We start from the raw sequence: 17,500 nt of genomic DNA, 5'->3' as shown, positions 1-17,500 counted from the left end.
TTCGTTTTTATTAAAATATTAAAGACATGTAAAGACGTCATCACTAAATGAACACAAGAAAGAATAACATTTAATAATTTTTCATAAACATGAACCTTTATAATAATACATAAATAGCTGTATTTACTTTAATATATGTTTTTTAAATATTATACATTTTACAAATATTACAAAATTTGAAAGATGCCGCAAATTAATCATTTTTGAAACGTGTCATTAAAATATAATATATAAGTGTTGTTATATACTTTCAAAATGTGGTTACACTTTATTTGGCAGCTCTTTATTTTACAGAATCCATATAATAACACTACACTCAAAAAAATGCTGGGTTAAAAACAACCCAAGTTGGGTTGAAAATGGACTAACCCAGCAATTGGGTTGTTTTAACCCAGCGAATGGGTCGTTTTAACCCAGCGATTGGGTCGTTTTAACCCAGCGATTGGGTTGTTTTAACCCAGCGAATGGGTCGTTTTAACCCAGCGATTGGGTCGTTTTAACCCAGCGAATGGGTCGTTTTAACCCAGCGATTGGGTCGTTTTAACCCAGCGAATGGGTCGTTTTAACCCAGCGAATGGGTTGTTTTAACCCAGCGATTGGGTTGTTTTAACCCAGATATTGGGTCGTTTTAACCCAGCGAATGGGTTGTTTTAACTCAGCGATTGGGTTATTTTAACCCAGTGAATGGGTCGTTTTAACCCAGCGGTTGGGTCGTTTTAACCCAGCGGTTGGGTTGTTTTAACCCAGCGAATGGGTCATTTTAACCCAGCGATTGGGTTGTTTTAACCCAGCGAATGGGTTGTTTTAACTCAGCGATTGGGTTATTTTAACCCAGTGAATGGGTCGTTTTAACCCAGCGGTTGGGTTGTTTTAACCCAGCGAATGGGTCATTTTAACCCAGCGATTGGGTTGTTTTAACCCAGCGAATAGTTTGTTTTAACCCAGCGATTGGGTTGTTTTAACCCAGATATTGGGTCGTTTTAACCCAGCGAATGGGTTGTTTTAACCCAGCGAATGGGTCGTTTTAACCCAGCGAATGGGTTGTTTTAACCCAGTAAATGGGTCGTTTTAACCCAGCGGTTGGGTTGTTTTAACCCAGCGAATGGTTTGTTTTAACCCAGCGATTGGGTTGTTTTAACCCAGATATTGGGTCGTTTTAACCCAGCGAATGGGTTGTTTTAACCCAGCGAATGGGTCGTTTTAACCCAGCGAATGGGTTGTTTTAACCCAGTAAATGGGTCGTTTTAACCCAGCGGTTGGGTTGTTTTAACCCAGCGAATGGGTCGTTTTAACCCAGCGATTGGGTTGTTTTAACCCAGCGAATGGGTCGTTTTAGCCCAGTGATTGGGTTGTTTTAACCCAGCGAATGGGTCGTTTTAGCCCAGTGAATGGGTTGTTTTAACCCAGCGAATGGGTCGTTTTAGCCCAGTGATTGGGTTGTTTTAACCCAGCGGTTGGGTTAAATGTTTGCATAAAACAACCCAATTGCTAGGTTAGTCCATTTTCAACCCAACTTGGGTTGTTTTTAACCCAGCATTTTTTAGAGTGTAAATTAGGCATAACTATATTATTTACTATATTGGGTTAGTTGTATGTAATTATGCATAATTTACTGTTATGACTATAGTAAGTGTATATGTAGTAACGTGTAAAAATGAAGTGTTGATGCTTTACTGTAAACATGGCGGGCCATCCCGCATGTGAACATGTGCACGTTCTCCCGTCATACGACTGTAGTCGCACTACACATGTGACTATGGAAAACTGCTTTGGAATGCTGTGTGTGTGTGTGTGTGTGTGTGTGTGTGTGTGTAACGTGTGAAATGTTTCCAGGTCACTGCTGGGTTTGTATGACAGTAGACCAGAGCCGCTCTACAATACAATCTGAGTCCAGCAGCTGAAACACACACACACACACACACACACACACACACACACACACACACACACACACACACACACACACACACACACACACACACACACACACACACACACACACACAGTACAAGAGTAAACCTGCTCTCTATGTTCTATTGGTCCATTCACTGCAGTGAGACTTCTAGAAACATGACAAACAAAAGAGCTTTTCAACTCTTCACATAGTTTACCAGTTTTAACTGATTGAAAGTATGAGTGTGCGATATTGACCAAAAATATCAATATTTTCTATGATGATGCTCAGAGACGTTTGGAACAATTTTCGTCTTATGTAAGTCACTTAATTGTTTATTAAACTGTTGTATAAAATCTATATCGCATCTGCAATTGTGCTGATATTTGAAAAAAAAAAAAAAAAATATTGTGTGATTGCATATCAATATGATATACACCGATCAGGCATAACATTATGACCACTGACAGGTGAAGTCAATGATCCCTTCATCACCTGTTAGTGGGTGGGATATATTAGGCAGCAAGTGCTTAGTAGTGATTTACACTATTTAGGCTATATGTACACCGATCAGGCATAACATTATGACCACCTTCCTAATATTGTATTGGTCCGTCTTTTGCAGCCCTGACCCGTCGAGGCATGGACTCCACTAGACCCCTGAAGGTGTGCTATGGTATCTGGCACCAAGATGTTAGCAGCAGATCCTTTAAGTACTTGAGGTGTGGCCTCCATGGATCGGACTTGTTTGTTCAGCTCATCCCACAGATGCTCGATTGGATTGAGATCTGGGGAATTTGGAGGCCAAGTCAACGCCTCAAACTCGTTGTTGTGCTCCTCAAACCATTCCTGAAGCATTTGTGCTTTGTGGCGGCGCATTTTCTGCTGAAAGAGCCACAGCCACCAGGGAAAACCGTTTCCATGACGGGCTGGACATGGGCTCAACAATGCTTAGGTAGGTGGGACGTGTCAAAGTCACATCCACATGGATGGAGGACCCAAGGACCTTACGCTTGCCCATTTTTCCTGCTTCTAACACATCAACTCTGAGGACAAAATGTTCACTTGCTGCCTAATATATCCCACCCACTAACAGGAGATGAAGAGATTATCAGTGTTATCATAATGTTATGCCTGATCGGTGTGTATATAATGTTTTAAATTGTGCCCAACCCCTCACAGCACCAGCCGCTCATATCCTCTCCAGTTAATAAGACGTGGCATTTCCATCTGAAGGCTGGTTTGTTGGTTTGTGTAATTACAGACGGGTGGAGCACACGAGCGTATATAGAGAAAGCACCGGAGGAAAATAGCCAAGACATTAAAACCTGTCATTTCGTTTCAGACGAACAGTTTCCAGATGGTACAGTAGTTCACCAATTACCCAGAGAACACCACAGCGGATCCGTCTCCGCTCACAAAGACAAGACAGGGAGAGAGAGACAGACCATAATGACCAAACCTACGGTATAATTGCACTCAATCTATTCTAAGACCAAAAAAACATAGCCTTTTAGCAGCATGAGCATGTGATAAAAGACGAACTACTGCTTTTATTCATATTAATAATAATAATTATGAAGAATAAAAAAAATTCTGGCAAGCATTGCTCGTCCAATCAGAATTTTTGCTCATTTTACAATTGAATTATCATCTTTATTAATGCCTTAAGACATGAATTAACATTTTCATCCCCTTTGAGTAAGTTTCATCATCTTAAAAGCCATTGAGTCGTTTATCTCCCGGTTTGGAGGACATCAGCTGTGTGTCCTTGTGTAGATCTGACCTTTACTTTAACTAAAACAGCACATTTAATCTCCTCTAATGCACAAATATAACATTCATCCAACTCTGGCTTATCTGTACACATATGCGTACTCATTTATAACTATGATTTTTGCCTCAATAAACTATTAATTACTGCTTATTAATAGTTAGTAAGATAGTTTAGTTTATTATGGATGTAGAATATGATCATGCATTAATAAACAGTCAATATCCAAGTAATATGTGTGCTAATAGGACCCTAAAGTGCTACTATAGGACATTACTCATATATATTATATATGATAACTTAAAAATGTATAGTTAATTGTCATCATTTGTTGGGTTAACAACAGTATTCGCAGGTAAAGTAACTTTTTTGTTTGTTTATTTTGTAATATAGGCTAATAAATAGATGATAAACTAGTTACCAAAGGATCTAGTACATGTAAACTGCTGAAAAAGGAACCCGTTGTTTTCTGAATGTATTAATTCACACGAAAAACAACACAAATCTTCCGTGTTTTACCTCCTGAAGCTTCTTTCGCAAGTTCAGATGGAAACAGTTCATAAATCAGTACACCTCGGCTTAAATGTGCCGTGATTTGAGTCGTTTGTGTGTAGTTTTGTGATGAAATAGTGTGTAACTGACCTGCCAGGATGGCTTTTCCAGGATGAGTGAGTTTGGCTTTGCTCGCAGCTCCGCGTTCACGCGTCATCTTCAGGCAGGCTCTCACGAACGCGCCGGACAGATCGCGCGCAGCACTGTTGAGTCCGAGAGCAGCGCGCGATCATAGACTGATGACATGAGACTGCCCGCAGCCAATCAGCGGTCAGATCTCACACAGGGGCGGGGCTCGCATCTCTCTCGCTCGCTCTCTCTCTCCGTGCCACGCCCTCCAGAGGAGAAACTCGATTTAAAGATAATAAAATAACATATTAAATGTAACAAAATAAAACTCTTTCACATCATCTGACTGATAGAAAGAAGCTTTTAGTTCGAAATAAGCAACAAAAAAAATAAAAAAATAAACCCTCAATAGTATGGAGCCACAAAACAACAAACATAATAAATAAATAAATAAATAAACAATAAATAAGTAAAAATTAATTAGCCTTTATGGAAATAATCATGTGAGGAAAAATAAATATAAAGGGCCTCAGTAGTTCGGAGCCCCAAACCGGCAGACATTATAAATTAATAATTTAATAAATAAATAAATTAACTAATAATTAGCCTATGGAAATAATCATGTAAGACAAATAAATATAAAAATAAAGGTGGAAAAAATCAGTAATATGGAGCCCCAAACATGCAGACATTATTAATAATAATAATAATAATATTTATATATATATATATATATATATATATATATATATATATATATATATATATATATATATATATATATATATATATATATATATATATATATATATATATATATATATATATATATATAGTCAATATTTAATTAGCCTATGGAAATAATCATGTGGGGAAAATATCTTTATTATATAAACATAAAGGAACACATAAATAAATAAATATAAAAGAATATAGAAAACTGAAAGAATATCTAAATAAAAAATAAAGTAAAAAATACAGAAATAAATTTAGGACCAAATTAAAATAATAAATTAAATTATTTATACATTTTACTTTTATTGATTTACTATTATTTTCAATTTCTGTAGGTTTGGGCCTCCACACAGCAGACATTATAAATAAATAAACAAATAAATAAGTCAATAATTAGTTAGCCTATGGAAATAATCAAAATAAATATAAAAATAAAGGGGGGGGGGGGGGGCCCAAACCTGCAGACATTTTAAATAAATTAATTAATTAATATTTAGACAGACATTATAAATAAATAAATATTTAACTAGCCTAGGGAAATAATCAAATCTGTAGTATGGATTCCCAAACATGCAGATATTGTGAATAAATAGTAACTGTATGGTTTATAACTATAAGTTTGGGCCTCCATACAGCAGACCTGCAAAAAAATGTACATAATTAAATAAAAAATATACTAAGAAAAATAATTGAATTAATCTGAAAAAACGTGTACAAACCAGATAATACCATGTTTTTGGACGTGTCATTTTTGGGGAATTTTAGCAAAAAACAAATTTTTTTTCCAACAGTTAAAGTATTTTAAAGTACCATGAAAATCCATAAATAAAGATACAGTAATCAATATCATATACGTATGAAAATATGTACTAATAATATTCTGGAAACATCCCAGCTGTGTTTTAATCAGTGATTTTTCTGGTATGTTTATAATTGAGAAAGAACATGAAGACATGAATGTGCAATTACAGCAGGAAAACACACACACACACACAAACACACACACACACACACACACACACACACAAACACACACACACACACACACACACACACACACACACACACACACACACACACACACACACACACACACACACACACAACAGGAACAGGCGTGACCTGAAGTGACCCCAGAGACGAGACGGACAGTAACGGCGCATGAAATGTAAACTTTATTCTTTCACAACACTGAGCAACCCTCACTTTTTCTGTTTTTTTGCATATAGTTTTCCTAAAAAAATTAATGTCTCTTTAAACTACAACATCACACAACGGACAGTGCATATGGCTTGCAGTAACACTGATGATCATGCGCAGCTACGTGGACCTAAACATGTCCCGGTCGAGGCGACGTGTGTGCGGCGTTAAATTAACACACGCTCGCTTGTGATCTTCACATCGTACACTTGAGATGTAAACAGAGTTAATACTGCAGCGTTAAACGGATGAGGGAGCGGAGTGTGTGTGTGTGTGTAGTGCGGCCGTCCTCTGGTCATCAGTGCGATACAGCTCAGGGGAAAACATAAGTTAACGAGCAGCGTGTGTGTTACGGACAGCGGTTTGTTTGATTGCTGAGGTACAGTTTTCATGCTTCCTGAAAGCAGCAGTCGAGCTTGGGCGTCACAGGCACACATTTCCCAGAATTCCTGGCGGGAGGGACTCAAGGCTGAAGGTTGAAGCCGTACACAGGAGGGGCGAATCCGTAACCCGGGAAACCCGGCTGGGGTGTGACCGCCGTCTGACTGCCGTTCAACATCAGCTGTTGCCCTGCACACACACACACACACACACATTCACATTCATGAGTGTAAGCGTTTAACTGGCTCTGTGATTGATACTAACACACGGGCACTCGGTATCAGGGCGGTTTCTGGTGAATTACAGTTATAGATCAGACTTGGCTGAGAATGGAACAACGCAGGGTCTCAAAAACTGCAATCTAAAGCTACACACACACAATAACCCTCCGCCTGCTCACAGGTCTGAGTATTCTCACTGATACTGAATCCACTGGAGGTGCTGAAGCAACAGATGAACGCATGAGGACATCCTTCAGCAACAGTGCGTAATCCCAGCTTATTAAAAATATAGAATTTTTTATGTTAATTAATATTATAAAAATAATAATTAATAAAGAACCGCATAAATAATTAAATACATAATTATATAAATGCTTAATGCATAACTAAATGTACAAATAAATAAATAAATAAATACACAAATAATAAAATGCATAAATAAATTCTTAATGCATAATTTTATAATAAATGCATAAATAAATAAATGCATGAATAAATAAATGCACAAATAAATAAATGCATAAATAAATAAATGCATGAATAAATAAATGCACAAATAAATAAATGCATAAATAAATAAATGCATGAATAAATAAATACATAAATAAATAAATGCATAAATAAATAAATAAATAAATGCATGAATAAATACATGCATAAATAAATAAATGCATTAATAAATAAATGCACAAATAAATAAATGCATAAATAATAAAATGCATAAATAAATGAATGCATAAATAATAAAATGCATAAATAATAAAATGCATAGTTAAATAATAAATGCATAAATAAATAAATGCATAAATAATAAAATGCATAAATAAATAAATGCACAAATAAATAAATGCATAAATAATAAAATGCATAAATAATAAAATGCATGGTTAAATAATAAATGCATAAATAAATAAATGCATAAAAAATAAAATGCATACATTCTTAATGCATAATTGTATAATAAATGCATGAATAAATAAATGCACAAATAAATAAATGCACAAATAATAAAATGCATAAATAAATTCTTAATGCATAATTATATGATAAATGCATGAATAAATAAATGCATAAATAAATAAATGCATAAATAATAAAACGCATAAATAATAAAATGCATAAATAAATTCTTAATGCATAATTACATAATAAATGCATGAATAAATAAATAAATAAATGCACAAATAAATAAATAAATGCATAAATACATAAATGCTTAATGTATAAATAAATAAATTCATAAATATATAAATGCTTAATGCATAAATAAATAAATGCACAAATAATAAGATGCGTAAGTAAATTCTTAATGCATGAATAAATAAATTCTTTAAGGATGTATTTATTTATGCATTTATGTATTATGCATTATGCATAAGTAAATGCACAAATAAATAAATGCATAAATATATAAATGCTTAAATAAAAGCACAAATAATAAAATCCATAAATAAATTCTTAATGCATAATTATATAATAAATGCATGAATAAATAAATGCACAAATAAATAAATGCACAAATAAATAAATGCATAAATAAATAAATGCATAAATAAATAAATAAATAAATAAATAAATAAATAAATAAATAAATAAATAAAATGAATATATAAATAAATGTATAAATATATACATAAATACAGAGCAGAGCAGAAACATTATGAGCTGGCTTTGATGCAACCGGTAGAAGTTATTCAAATAATGGATATAATTCATAGCAATAAATTGACATTGATGATAATATCTGTGGATGAAATCATTATTTTGAAGAGCATCAGTGTTTCCAGACAGATTATAACAGGAAACAAACCAGTTTGGATGCGTTGTAAAAGAGAAAAAGCTCATGTTTTTGAGTCTCCTCCAGGCAAGAGCAGTTTTGAAGTGGCATCTGATGATGATGAAGATGAAGATGAAGATGAACGTACCGTACACTATAGAGGAGGACTCAGGAGACTCGTCTTCAGACGCCCTCTTGCTCTCGGCCTCCTGCAGTGTATCCACCTGGAAGAGACGCAGGACACATCACTGTCAACGTGTCAGCCGCTCACACACACACACACACACACACCTGAGCTGAGCTTCACCAATCTTCTTCATCATCATCATCACTACATGCAAATGCCCAATAATGTCACACATGACATGCCAAAATGCAGCATGACAGAATACACTCACATTCACTTAACTCTGTTTAATACACACACACACACGTATGTTTTCTGTAAAGCTGCTTTGAGACTGTGAAGCGCTAGATAACATCCCACATCTCTCACACACACATCTTCATCATTAGATAAACCAGCACAGGGAAACTAATGAACTCAAACTCTGTTTGTTTGTCGATGTTCCTCAGTCATTCAGATTCGCGTTTGCTCTAAACCTCTCAAACGTTATTCATTCACACTCCATTCAGACTCATCTGCACTGAAAAACTAAACCTCCAATCACATTATTCTACTGCGGTTTCCTTCTGCACTTATGATTCAGTAGCGTTGTATATTGTGGTCACTCTGTTTTATAAATGCCATAAATTATTTTTGTAAAACAGAAATATATATTAAGCCTACTTACTTTTTTTGTAAAATAAATATAATAATAACTGATATTGCTAGTAATATTTAAAGAGGAACACTTACTGGACTTTTTTGAGAAAAAATAACTAAACGAATTGCATATTTTTTCCTCAGAATAAAATAGCCACCAAAAATGTTTTTTTTAATAGACAAAATTATTATAAAAAAAAAATCATGAATAAAGACTTTTTATTTTGGGGTGAATTATTATTATTATTATTTTTAAATAATGAATAAAGAGTTTATTTTTAGGTTCATTATTTTATTGTAATTAATGTTTTTTATTAATAAAGGGTTTATTTTTAGGTGAATTCTTTTTTTTAATGAAATTTTTATTTAAACAAAAAATCATGAATAAAGACTTTATTTTGGGGAGAATTATTTTTTTGTAATGAAAAAATCGTATTATTTTTACATTTTATTAATGAATAAAGACTTTAATTTGGGGAGAATAATTTTTTTCTGTAATGTTTTTTTTTTAAATTAATAATTAAAGAGTTTATTTTTAGGTGAATAATTTTTTTGTAATTAATAATTTTTTATTAATAAAGAGTTTATTTTTAGGTGAGTTATTTTTTTTAATGACATTTTATTTTTTTATTTTTTTAACAAAAAATCATGAAAAAAAACTTTATTTTGGGGTGAATAAATTTTTTTTAATGATTTTTGTTTTATTAATGAATAAAGGCTTTATTTTTAGGTGGATCATTTTTTTTAATGACATTTTATTTTTTTAACAAAAAATCATGAAAAAAAACTTTATTTTTAGGTGAATTATTCCTTTACAGGCACAAAAAAAGCAAAAAGAAGGTGGAAAATAGTCACTTAATTAATTGGCTATTTTTAATGAAAACAAACAACAAAAAAATAGATAATTTGAATGAGAACACATAAAAAACATTTTAATCATTTTAATTTTGGGGTAAATCATTGCTATATAGACAAAGCAAAAATAAAAGAAGGTTGAATATAAATTATTATTTTATATAATTATTTTAATCAATTATTTAATAAAGCATAAAAGACTAAAATAAATAATAATAATACAAAATTATAAATTTAATCATCATAAAACCTAGTGTCTTGCAGAATTAATATGTTCTATTAAAAAGTATAAATACATGTGTGTGTGTGTGTGTGTGTGTGTGTGTGTGTGTGTGTGTGTGTGTGTGTGTGTATAGATAGCGATAGAGAATATTAGTTAACTAAAAATAAAAATAAAACCTTAAAAAATGGTGTTGCTTGAAATAAATAAATAAATATGAACTAAAATAAAATAAAATATAAAAAAGTAAACTCGTTATATTAGCTAGTTGCCAAGGCAACTTTTCTAATTTCCATGAAGTTTAACCTGATGTGCTAAAAATGACTAAAACTACAGCTGAAATAAAAATGAATAGAAAATATATAAATGATTATTTGATATGTCAGGCTTTCCCAGGTTTCGTCTAAGAGTGACCGTTGCCATCTGCAGGTCAGACTGCAGCACTGCGGCCCGCCGTTACACTCATGAACACACACTTTGGCTTGGTTTGGTCATGTTTGTCACAGAAGAGAGCGATTACAGTTCATGTGAGGACTGATTCACTACAGCGAAACACTTCTGAATAATAATAATCACACGTTTCTCTTTCTCACAAACAAACAAACAAACAGGCTCATTAGAGCTACAGGGCAGTGCATTGTGGGTAATCAAGCAAACTATTCAGGAACCTGTTATAAAGAGTGCATCTGTAGTCTACATGCGCTAATGTCTAACACAGAAAGAGACGGACAGAAGGGGTCAGAGACCTTCACCTGCCCGGCTAACTCATCCACCTGTAGAGGAGGGAAACTCACGTGAGGAAGACCCACAATACCGGACCAATGTCACACAGCACGTCCTCTGGTGTGTGTGTTTGATACGCACCTTGCTCAGGTACTCCCTCATCACCTGAATGAAGTAGGGCATGGCGAAGTCCATGAGGCCGTGTCTCCAGGCCAGCTCCAGGACGGCATCAGGAGCCAGAAGATCATACGAGCTGAAGAGACAGGCGGCGAAACACTCGCGCTTCCCCTCGTCCACAAACCAGCGCAGGAGATCCTGAGCCTGAGCGCCGTCCTGAGACTCGGCCGCAAACTGCATCGCATCCTGACACACACACACACACACACACACGAGGAAACGTGTCACAACATACATGCTGTAATAATGCTGTTAAAGGAAGTCATTCGGTTTTGTATATGCGAGGGAAAGTAAATGATGGGAGGATTATTGCCCTCTAGAAACAGCAGCAATTTATTATTTATTTATGAAAATTTATTTTTAATGAACAATTACATTTTTAATGAAAACAATTACTTTTGGGTGAAATTTTTTTTTTAATGATTTTTTATTTATTTTTAATCATTAAAAAAGACTATTTTGGGTGAATTATTCCTGTACAGACACTAAAAGAGGGTGGAAAATAGTCACTAAATTAATTTAATATTTTTAATAAAAACAACAACAACAAAAATTTGAATGAGAATACATTTTTAAAAATATTAATAAAGACAGAATTTTCATTTCTGGGTAAATCATTCCTCTATAAACAAAGCACAAAAAAAGAAGGTAGAATATAATGTATTATTTAAATTATTAATAATATAACTATTCATTGAATTATCTAGCAAATTAAAAGACAAAACAAATAAATAACAATGATAATAATTTAAAGAAATATATAAATATTAAATATTTACAATCATCAAACCAAGTGTCTTGCAGAATTATGTTCTATTAAAAAGTATAAATAAATGTGTGTGTGTATATATATATGTGAATTAGTTATTTTTAGAGTTGTAGTAATTTTTGTGTTATAAGTTTTAGTTTTTCTTAAATATGTCACTACTGTTTATATATATCTATACACCGATCAGGCATAACATTATGACCTAATATTGTGTTGGTCCTCTTTTGCAGCCCTGACCCGTCGAGGCATGGACTCCTCTAGACCCCTGAAGGTGTGCTATGGTATCTGGCACCAAGATGTTAGCAGCAGATCCTTTAAGTACTGTAAGTTGCGAGGTGGGGCCTCCATGGATCGGACTTGTTTGTTCAGCTCATCCCACAGATGCTCGATTGGATTGAGATCTGGGGAATTTGGAGGCCAAGTCAACGCCTCAAACTCGTTGTTGTGCTCCTCAAACCATTCCTGAAGCATTTGTGCTTTGTGGCGGCGCATTTTCTGCTGAAAGAGCCACAGCCACAGGGAAAACCGTTTCCATGACAGGCTGGACATGGGCTCAGCAATGCTTAGGTAGGTGGGACGTGTCAAAGTCACATCCACATGATGGAGGACCCAAGACGTCTGTTTGATCAGCCAGCCTTCGCTCCTCAAGTGCATCAATGAGCCTCGGCCGCCCATGACCCTGTGGCCGGTTCTCCACTGGTCCTTCCTTGGTCCACTTTTGATAGAGACTGACCACTGCAGACCGGGAACACCCCACAAGAGCTGCAGTTCTGGAGATGCTCTGACCCGTCACAATCTGGCTCTTGTCAAACTCGCTCAAATCCTTACGCTTGACCATTTTTCCAGCTTCTAACACATCAACTCTGAGGACAACATGTTCACTTGCTGCCTAATATATCCCACCCACTAACAGGTGATGAAGAGATCATCAGTGTTATTCACTTCACCGGTGTATATATATGTGCGAGTTCTTATTCCCTGTGTGTGTGTGTGTGTGTGTGTGTGTACCTTGTACAGCTTGTCTCTCTTGCAGAGCTGTATGCTTTGAGCCCAGCGCTGGTTGCTCTTGTAGAGATGTGCAGCGATGCGTCTGAACTCGATCAGCTCGTGTGTCTCCAGCCTCTGAGCTAAACCGATGGAGTCGAAGCTATCGTACGCATCGATGGAGGCGCGCAGACCCTGAGCAGGACGGCAGAGGAACACGCTTCACATCACTGCTGTGAGTCAAACCAGGGCTCCAGACTAACTTGTTTCACTAGGAGCACAGTGGCCCCCAACTGAAAATGTTAAGGGCACAACCAGAAATTTTAGGGGCGCACACCGTAAATCAACATGCTAACCAAATCTACTAATGTCCACTGTATTACTAATAGGGATGGGTATTGTTTTAACGGTATTACTACTCTTACCGATACTGCTTATCGATCCGGTACTTTAATGGTATTCTTATCGGTTCTTTTTATTATACTGTATATATTTTTTTTATGAAAAAAAAAACATAATTAAGAACATAATTAACTTTATAATCTGAAAAGTAAAATATCTATAGCAAAATAAACAGCAATGTTTGAACAAAAATATAAAACATCTATGTGTAAATGGACCTGTTGCAGGCATTCAGAAGGTCTGCTAACATTAATATGACTTAGAAAGAACAAACCTACAAAGAAATCTAATAAAGTAATGAAATGTAAAATAACACTGCATAGTTTTCACTGTATAAATTGATAGATTAATGCTTATAAAAGCTAAAGTTATTCATTCAAGAGATGTGAATATTTTCTATTTGCCTTTTGTTCAATTCGAATTAATGGCTAAATGGTCAGCAGGTTTATTAGACGCTGCCCCTTTAAGACTGAATGCAGAACTAATAATATCATATTCTCCTATTTCTCCAAACTGTTAAAGTAACTACTCTCCAATCCGGTCATTTTGACACTGCTATTTGTTGTTTATTTGATGGCGCACACGAAGCCTAAAATATAAAGTGCAAGTCGGTCCATTTCGCAGCACACATACATAAGCCACCTAGAAGTTGGAAACAGCGTCTTTTGCGCTAGAATAGAATTTGCTGGACATAACGTCTATCAATTATAAATAGTAAGTGTATTTTCTTAATTTCTCCAGTACTGACAGCAGGCAAATTTACTGGTCGCACATGTGTGACTGGATGTAAAATTTAGTCGCACACTCTCAAATTTTAGTCGCAAAATGCGACCATTTGGTCACAGTCTGGAGCCCTGCAAACAGATGAAGTGTGTGTGTGTGTGTGTGTGTGTACCTGATAGTCCTCCTCCTCCGTCAGCAGGTTGTTGAGCGCTTCGTTCACGGCTCTGTTATTGTGGCGCTGCACAGATCTGAGGTATGGCTTCACCAGACGCAGCTGATTCACCTGAAACACACACTTCATTACTTCTACAATTTACTAATACTTTAATTAATGCACCGTGAACTAGCACAGGGGGTTTCAAACTTTATGATGCCAAGGACCCCCAAATATGATGAGGGACCCCCTTCCTAAAATCCATCTATTTTTATGTACGAAAAAACATTTAAACTGTTAGATAAAGAGCGTGACATTATAAATACAACATATTGTTTCCCAATTTAAAGGATTAGTTCACTTTCAAATAAACTTTTGCTGATAATTTACTCACCCCTTGTCATTCAAGATATCCATGTCTTTCTGTCTCCAGTCGAAAAGAAATGAAGATTTTTGATGAAAACATTTCAGGATATTTCTCCATATAATGGAAGTCAATAGACCCCAAACGGTTCAAGGTATGGATCGACCGATATGGATTTTTTAGTGCCGATGCCGATTTTTTTTCATCAGCCTTAGCCGATGACCGATACGGGCTGCCGATTTTCTTGAGCCGATATTTGGAGCCGATACTGCTTTTGCTCCCTCAATTTACATCATAAAAATGACACAATGATCATGATGATAACAATTTAAAATGTACAATTTAAAAAAGGAACATTTATTGAACGAAAAAAAACTATATTTAACAAATTGTAAAAACAGGTGAGGTAGAAAAAGAAAAAAAAGAGTTCAGTGGTGAAAATAAATTCTGAAAATAAATATTTAAGCATAAATAACATAATTACACTATTGCGCACAGTATCAACAAGCAAGCATCATAATAAAGTGCACACTGACTGTACTATACTTCATTTTAAAACTATTTACAACCTAGTCATTTAAAGGGTTAGTTCACCCAAAAATGAAAATTCTGTCATTAATTCCTCACCCTCATGTCGTTGGACACCCGTCAGACCTCCGTTCATCTTCAGAACACAAATGAAGATATTTTAGTGTAAAGCTGATGCTGAGAAAGGCTTCAGATAGGCCTCCATTGGCATTCAGTACATTTACACTCCCAAGACCCATAAAAGGCACTAAAAACGTCGTTACAAAGTCCATCTCACCACAGTGACTCTACAATCATTTTACGATGCGACGACAATAGTTTTTGTGCGCAAAAAAAATCTAAATAACGACTTTATTCAACCTCTGCTTGTCTTCCGTGTGTGCCTCCACGACGCATGCGCGAGAATATGACGCAGATCCGGCGTTCGGGAATCCATGAAATGCACACTTTAGCCCGATTTTGAGAACTACGCCGAGACCTAAAGCACGATCAATGTAGAATTCAACAGCTTAGACACGCGCGTCTTCCTCTGCTTGTAAACAAATCGCTTCTGGGTCATGTGTCCGAACGCCGGATCTGCGTCATATTCTCGCGCATGCGTTGTGGAGACACACACGGAAGACAAGAACAAGTTGGATAAAGGTGTTATTTTGATTTTTTTTTGCGCACAAAAACTATTGTCGTCGCATCGTAAAATTATTGTAGAGTCACTGTGGTGAGATGGACTTTGTAACGACGTTTTAAGAGCCTTTTATGGGTCTTGTGAGAGTAAATGTACTGAATGCCAATGGAGGCCTATCTGAAGCCTTTCTCAGCATCAGCTTTACACTAAAATATCTTCATTTGTGTTCTGAAGATGAACGGAGGTCTGACGGGTGTCGAACGACATGAGGGTGAGGAATTAATGACAGAATTTTCATTTTTGGGTGAACTAACCCTTTAATGGTTACACTCTAAAAAATGCTAGGTTAAAAATAACCCAAGTTGGGTTGAATATGGACTAACCCAGCAATTGGGTTGTTTTGACCCAGTGGTTGGGTTAAATGTTTGCTTAAAACAACCTAATTGCTGGGTTAAAAACAACCCAATTGATGGGTTAGTCCATTTTCAACCAAACTTGGGTTATTTTTAACCCAGCATTTTTTAGAGTGTTGGTGCACTTAACTTATTCACTTGTAGAGCAACACCAGCGGTAATTCAGGAAAAAATCTCCCAATGCTCCACGTGAAACTTCAGTCTTTCGACCTTTTAATATGCGTGAGGGAGGGAGAGCAAGACAGTTTGAAGACGGTTAGAGCTGCCCTGTGGACGCCTGTCTGTAAATAATGCAGGGAAAAAAATATCGGCGAACGCAGAAGCCTTGTATCGGCCGATATACATAAAAATCGCAAATATCGACCCGATATATCGAACACTAGTTCAAGGTCCAAATGAGAGGTTCAGTACAGCTTCAAAGGGCTTTAAACCACATCAAACGGTACCAGACGATCAATAAGGGTCTTATCTAGCGAAACGATCGGATATTTTTTAGTTTAAGTTTTATAAGCACAAATGCTCGCCTTGCTCTGTTCAGTGATGCGCGCTCGTGACGTCACGTTAAACGCAATTACGTTGAAAAGATCACGCTAGACACAGGCGGAAGTACCGAGTCAGTGTTTACAAATGAGCGGAAGGAGGACCGTATCCACATTTTCAAACGTCTTTCCGCCTGCGTCTAGCGTGACCTTTTCAGCGTAATTGCGTTTTACGTGACGTCACAAGCGCGAGCATTTGTGCTTATAAAACTTAAACTTTATTTATTTAAAAAATAATGGCCGATCGTTTCGCTAGATAAGACCCTTATTGATCGTCTGGTACCGTTTGATGTGGTTTAAAGCCCTTTGAAGCTGTACTGAACCTCTCATTTGGACCTTGAACCGTTTGGGGTCTATTGACTTCCATTATATGGAGGAATATCCTGAAATGTTTTCATCAAAAATCTTCATTTCTTTTCGACTGAAGACAGAAAGACATGGATATCTTGGATGACAAGGGGGTGAGTAAATTATAAGCAAAAGTTTATTTGAAAGTGAACTAATCCTTTAAATTGGCTATTAATGTTGGATGTATAAACCTGAAAGAAGAACATTATCAATTAAAAAGGATTTGTATAAGCAACTTTCACAATAAATGTATGTAAGCAGTTTACGTACTGCGTTAAACTGCCCTCAACCCCAGTGAGCGAGATAAAGC

General features: G+C 35.6%; 2 protein-coding genes across 2 annotated transcripts in view; both read right to left on the bottom strand.

The window, feature by feature from the left end:
- Positions 1 to 4,418, bottom strand: part of LOC307132475 (tricarboxylate transport protein B, mitochondrial) — a gene marked incomplete at its 3' end in the record, with an annotated part of 20,944 nt that extends 16,526 nt beyond the window's left edge. Inside the window, exon 1 of the mRNA XM_079826820.1 lies at positions 4,311 to 4,418. Coding sequence (XP_079682946.1) covers positions 4,311 to 4,377 — 67 coding nt within the window. The 5' untranslated portion in view covers positions 4,378 to 4,418. The remainder of the gene's footprint in view (positions 1 to 4,310) is intronic.
- Positions 4,419 to 6,177: 1,759 nt separating this feature from the next.
- The window catches only part of cltcl1 (clathrin, heavy chain-like 1), a 78,369-nt gene continuing 67,046 nt past the window's right edge, over positions 6,178 to 17,500 (bottom strand). Inside the window, 6 exon segments of the mRNA XM_079828189.1 lie at positions 6,178 to 6,794; positions 8,752 to 8,827; positions 11,191 to 11,217; positions 11,309 to 11,530; positions 13,122 to 13,292; positions 14,395 to 14,505. Of these exon segments, the coding sequence (XP_079684315.1) occupies positions 6,688 to 6,794; positions 8,752 to 8,827; positions 11,191 to 11,217; positions 11,309 to 11,530; positions 13,122 to 13,292; positions 14,395 to 14,505 (714 nt within the window). The 3' untranslated portion in view covers positions 6,178 to 6,687.

The sequence above is a fragment of the Gobio gobio genome (genome assembly GCF_949357685.1).
Source record: "Gobio gobio genome assembly, chromosome: 10".
Classification (NCBI taxonomy): domain Eukaryota; kingdom Metazoa; phylum Chordata; class Actinopteri; order Cypriniformes; family Gobionidae; genus Gobio; species Gobio gobio.
This window is presented reverse-complemented; position numbering and strand designations above follow the sequence as displayed.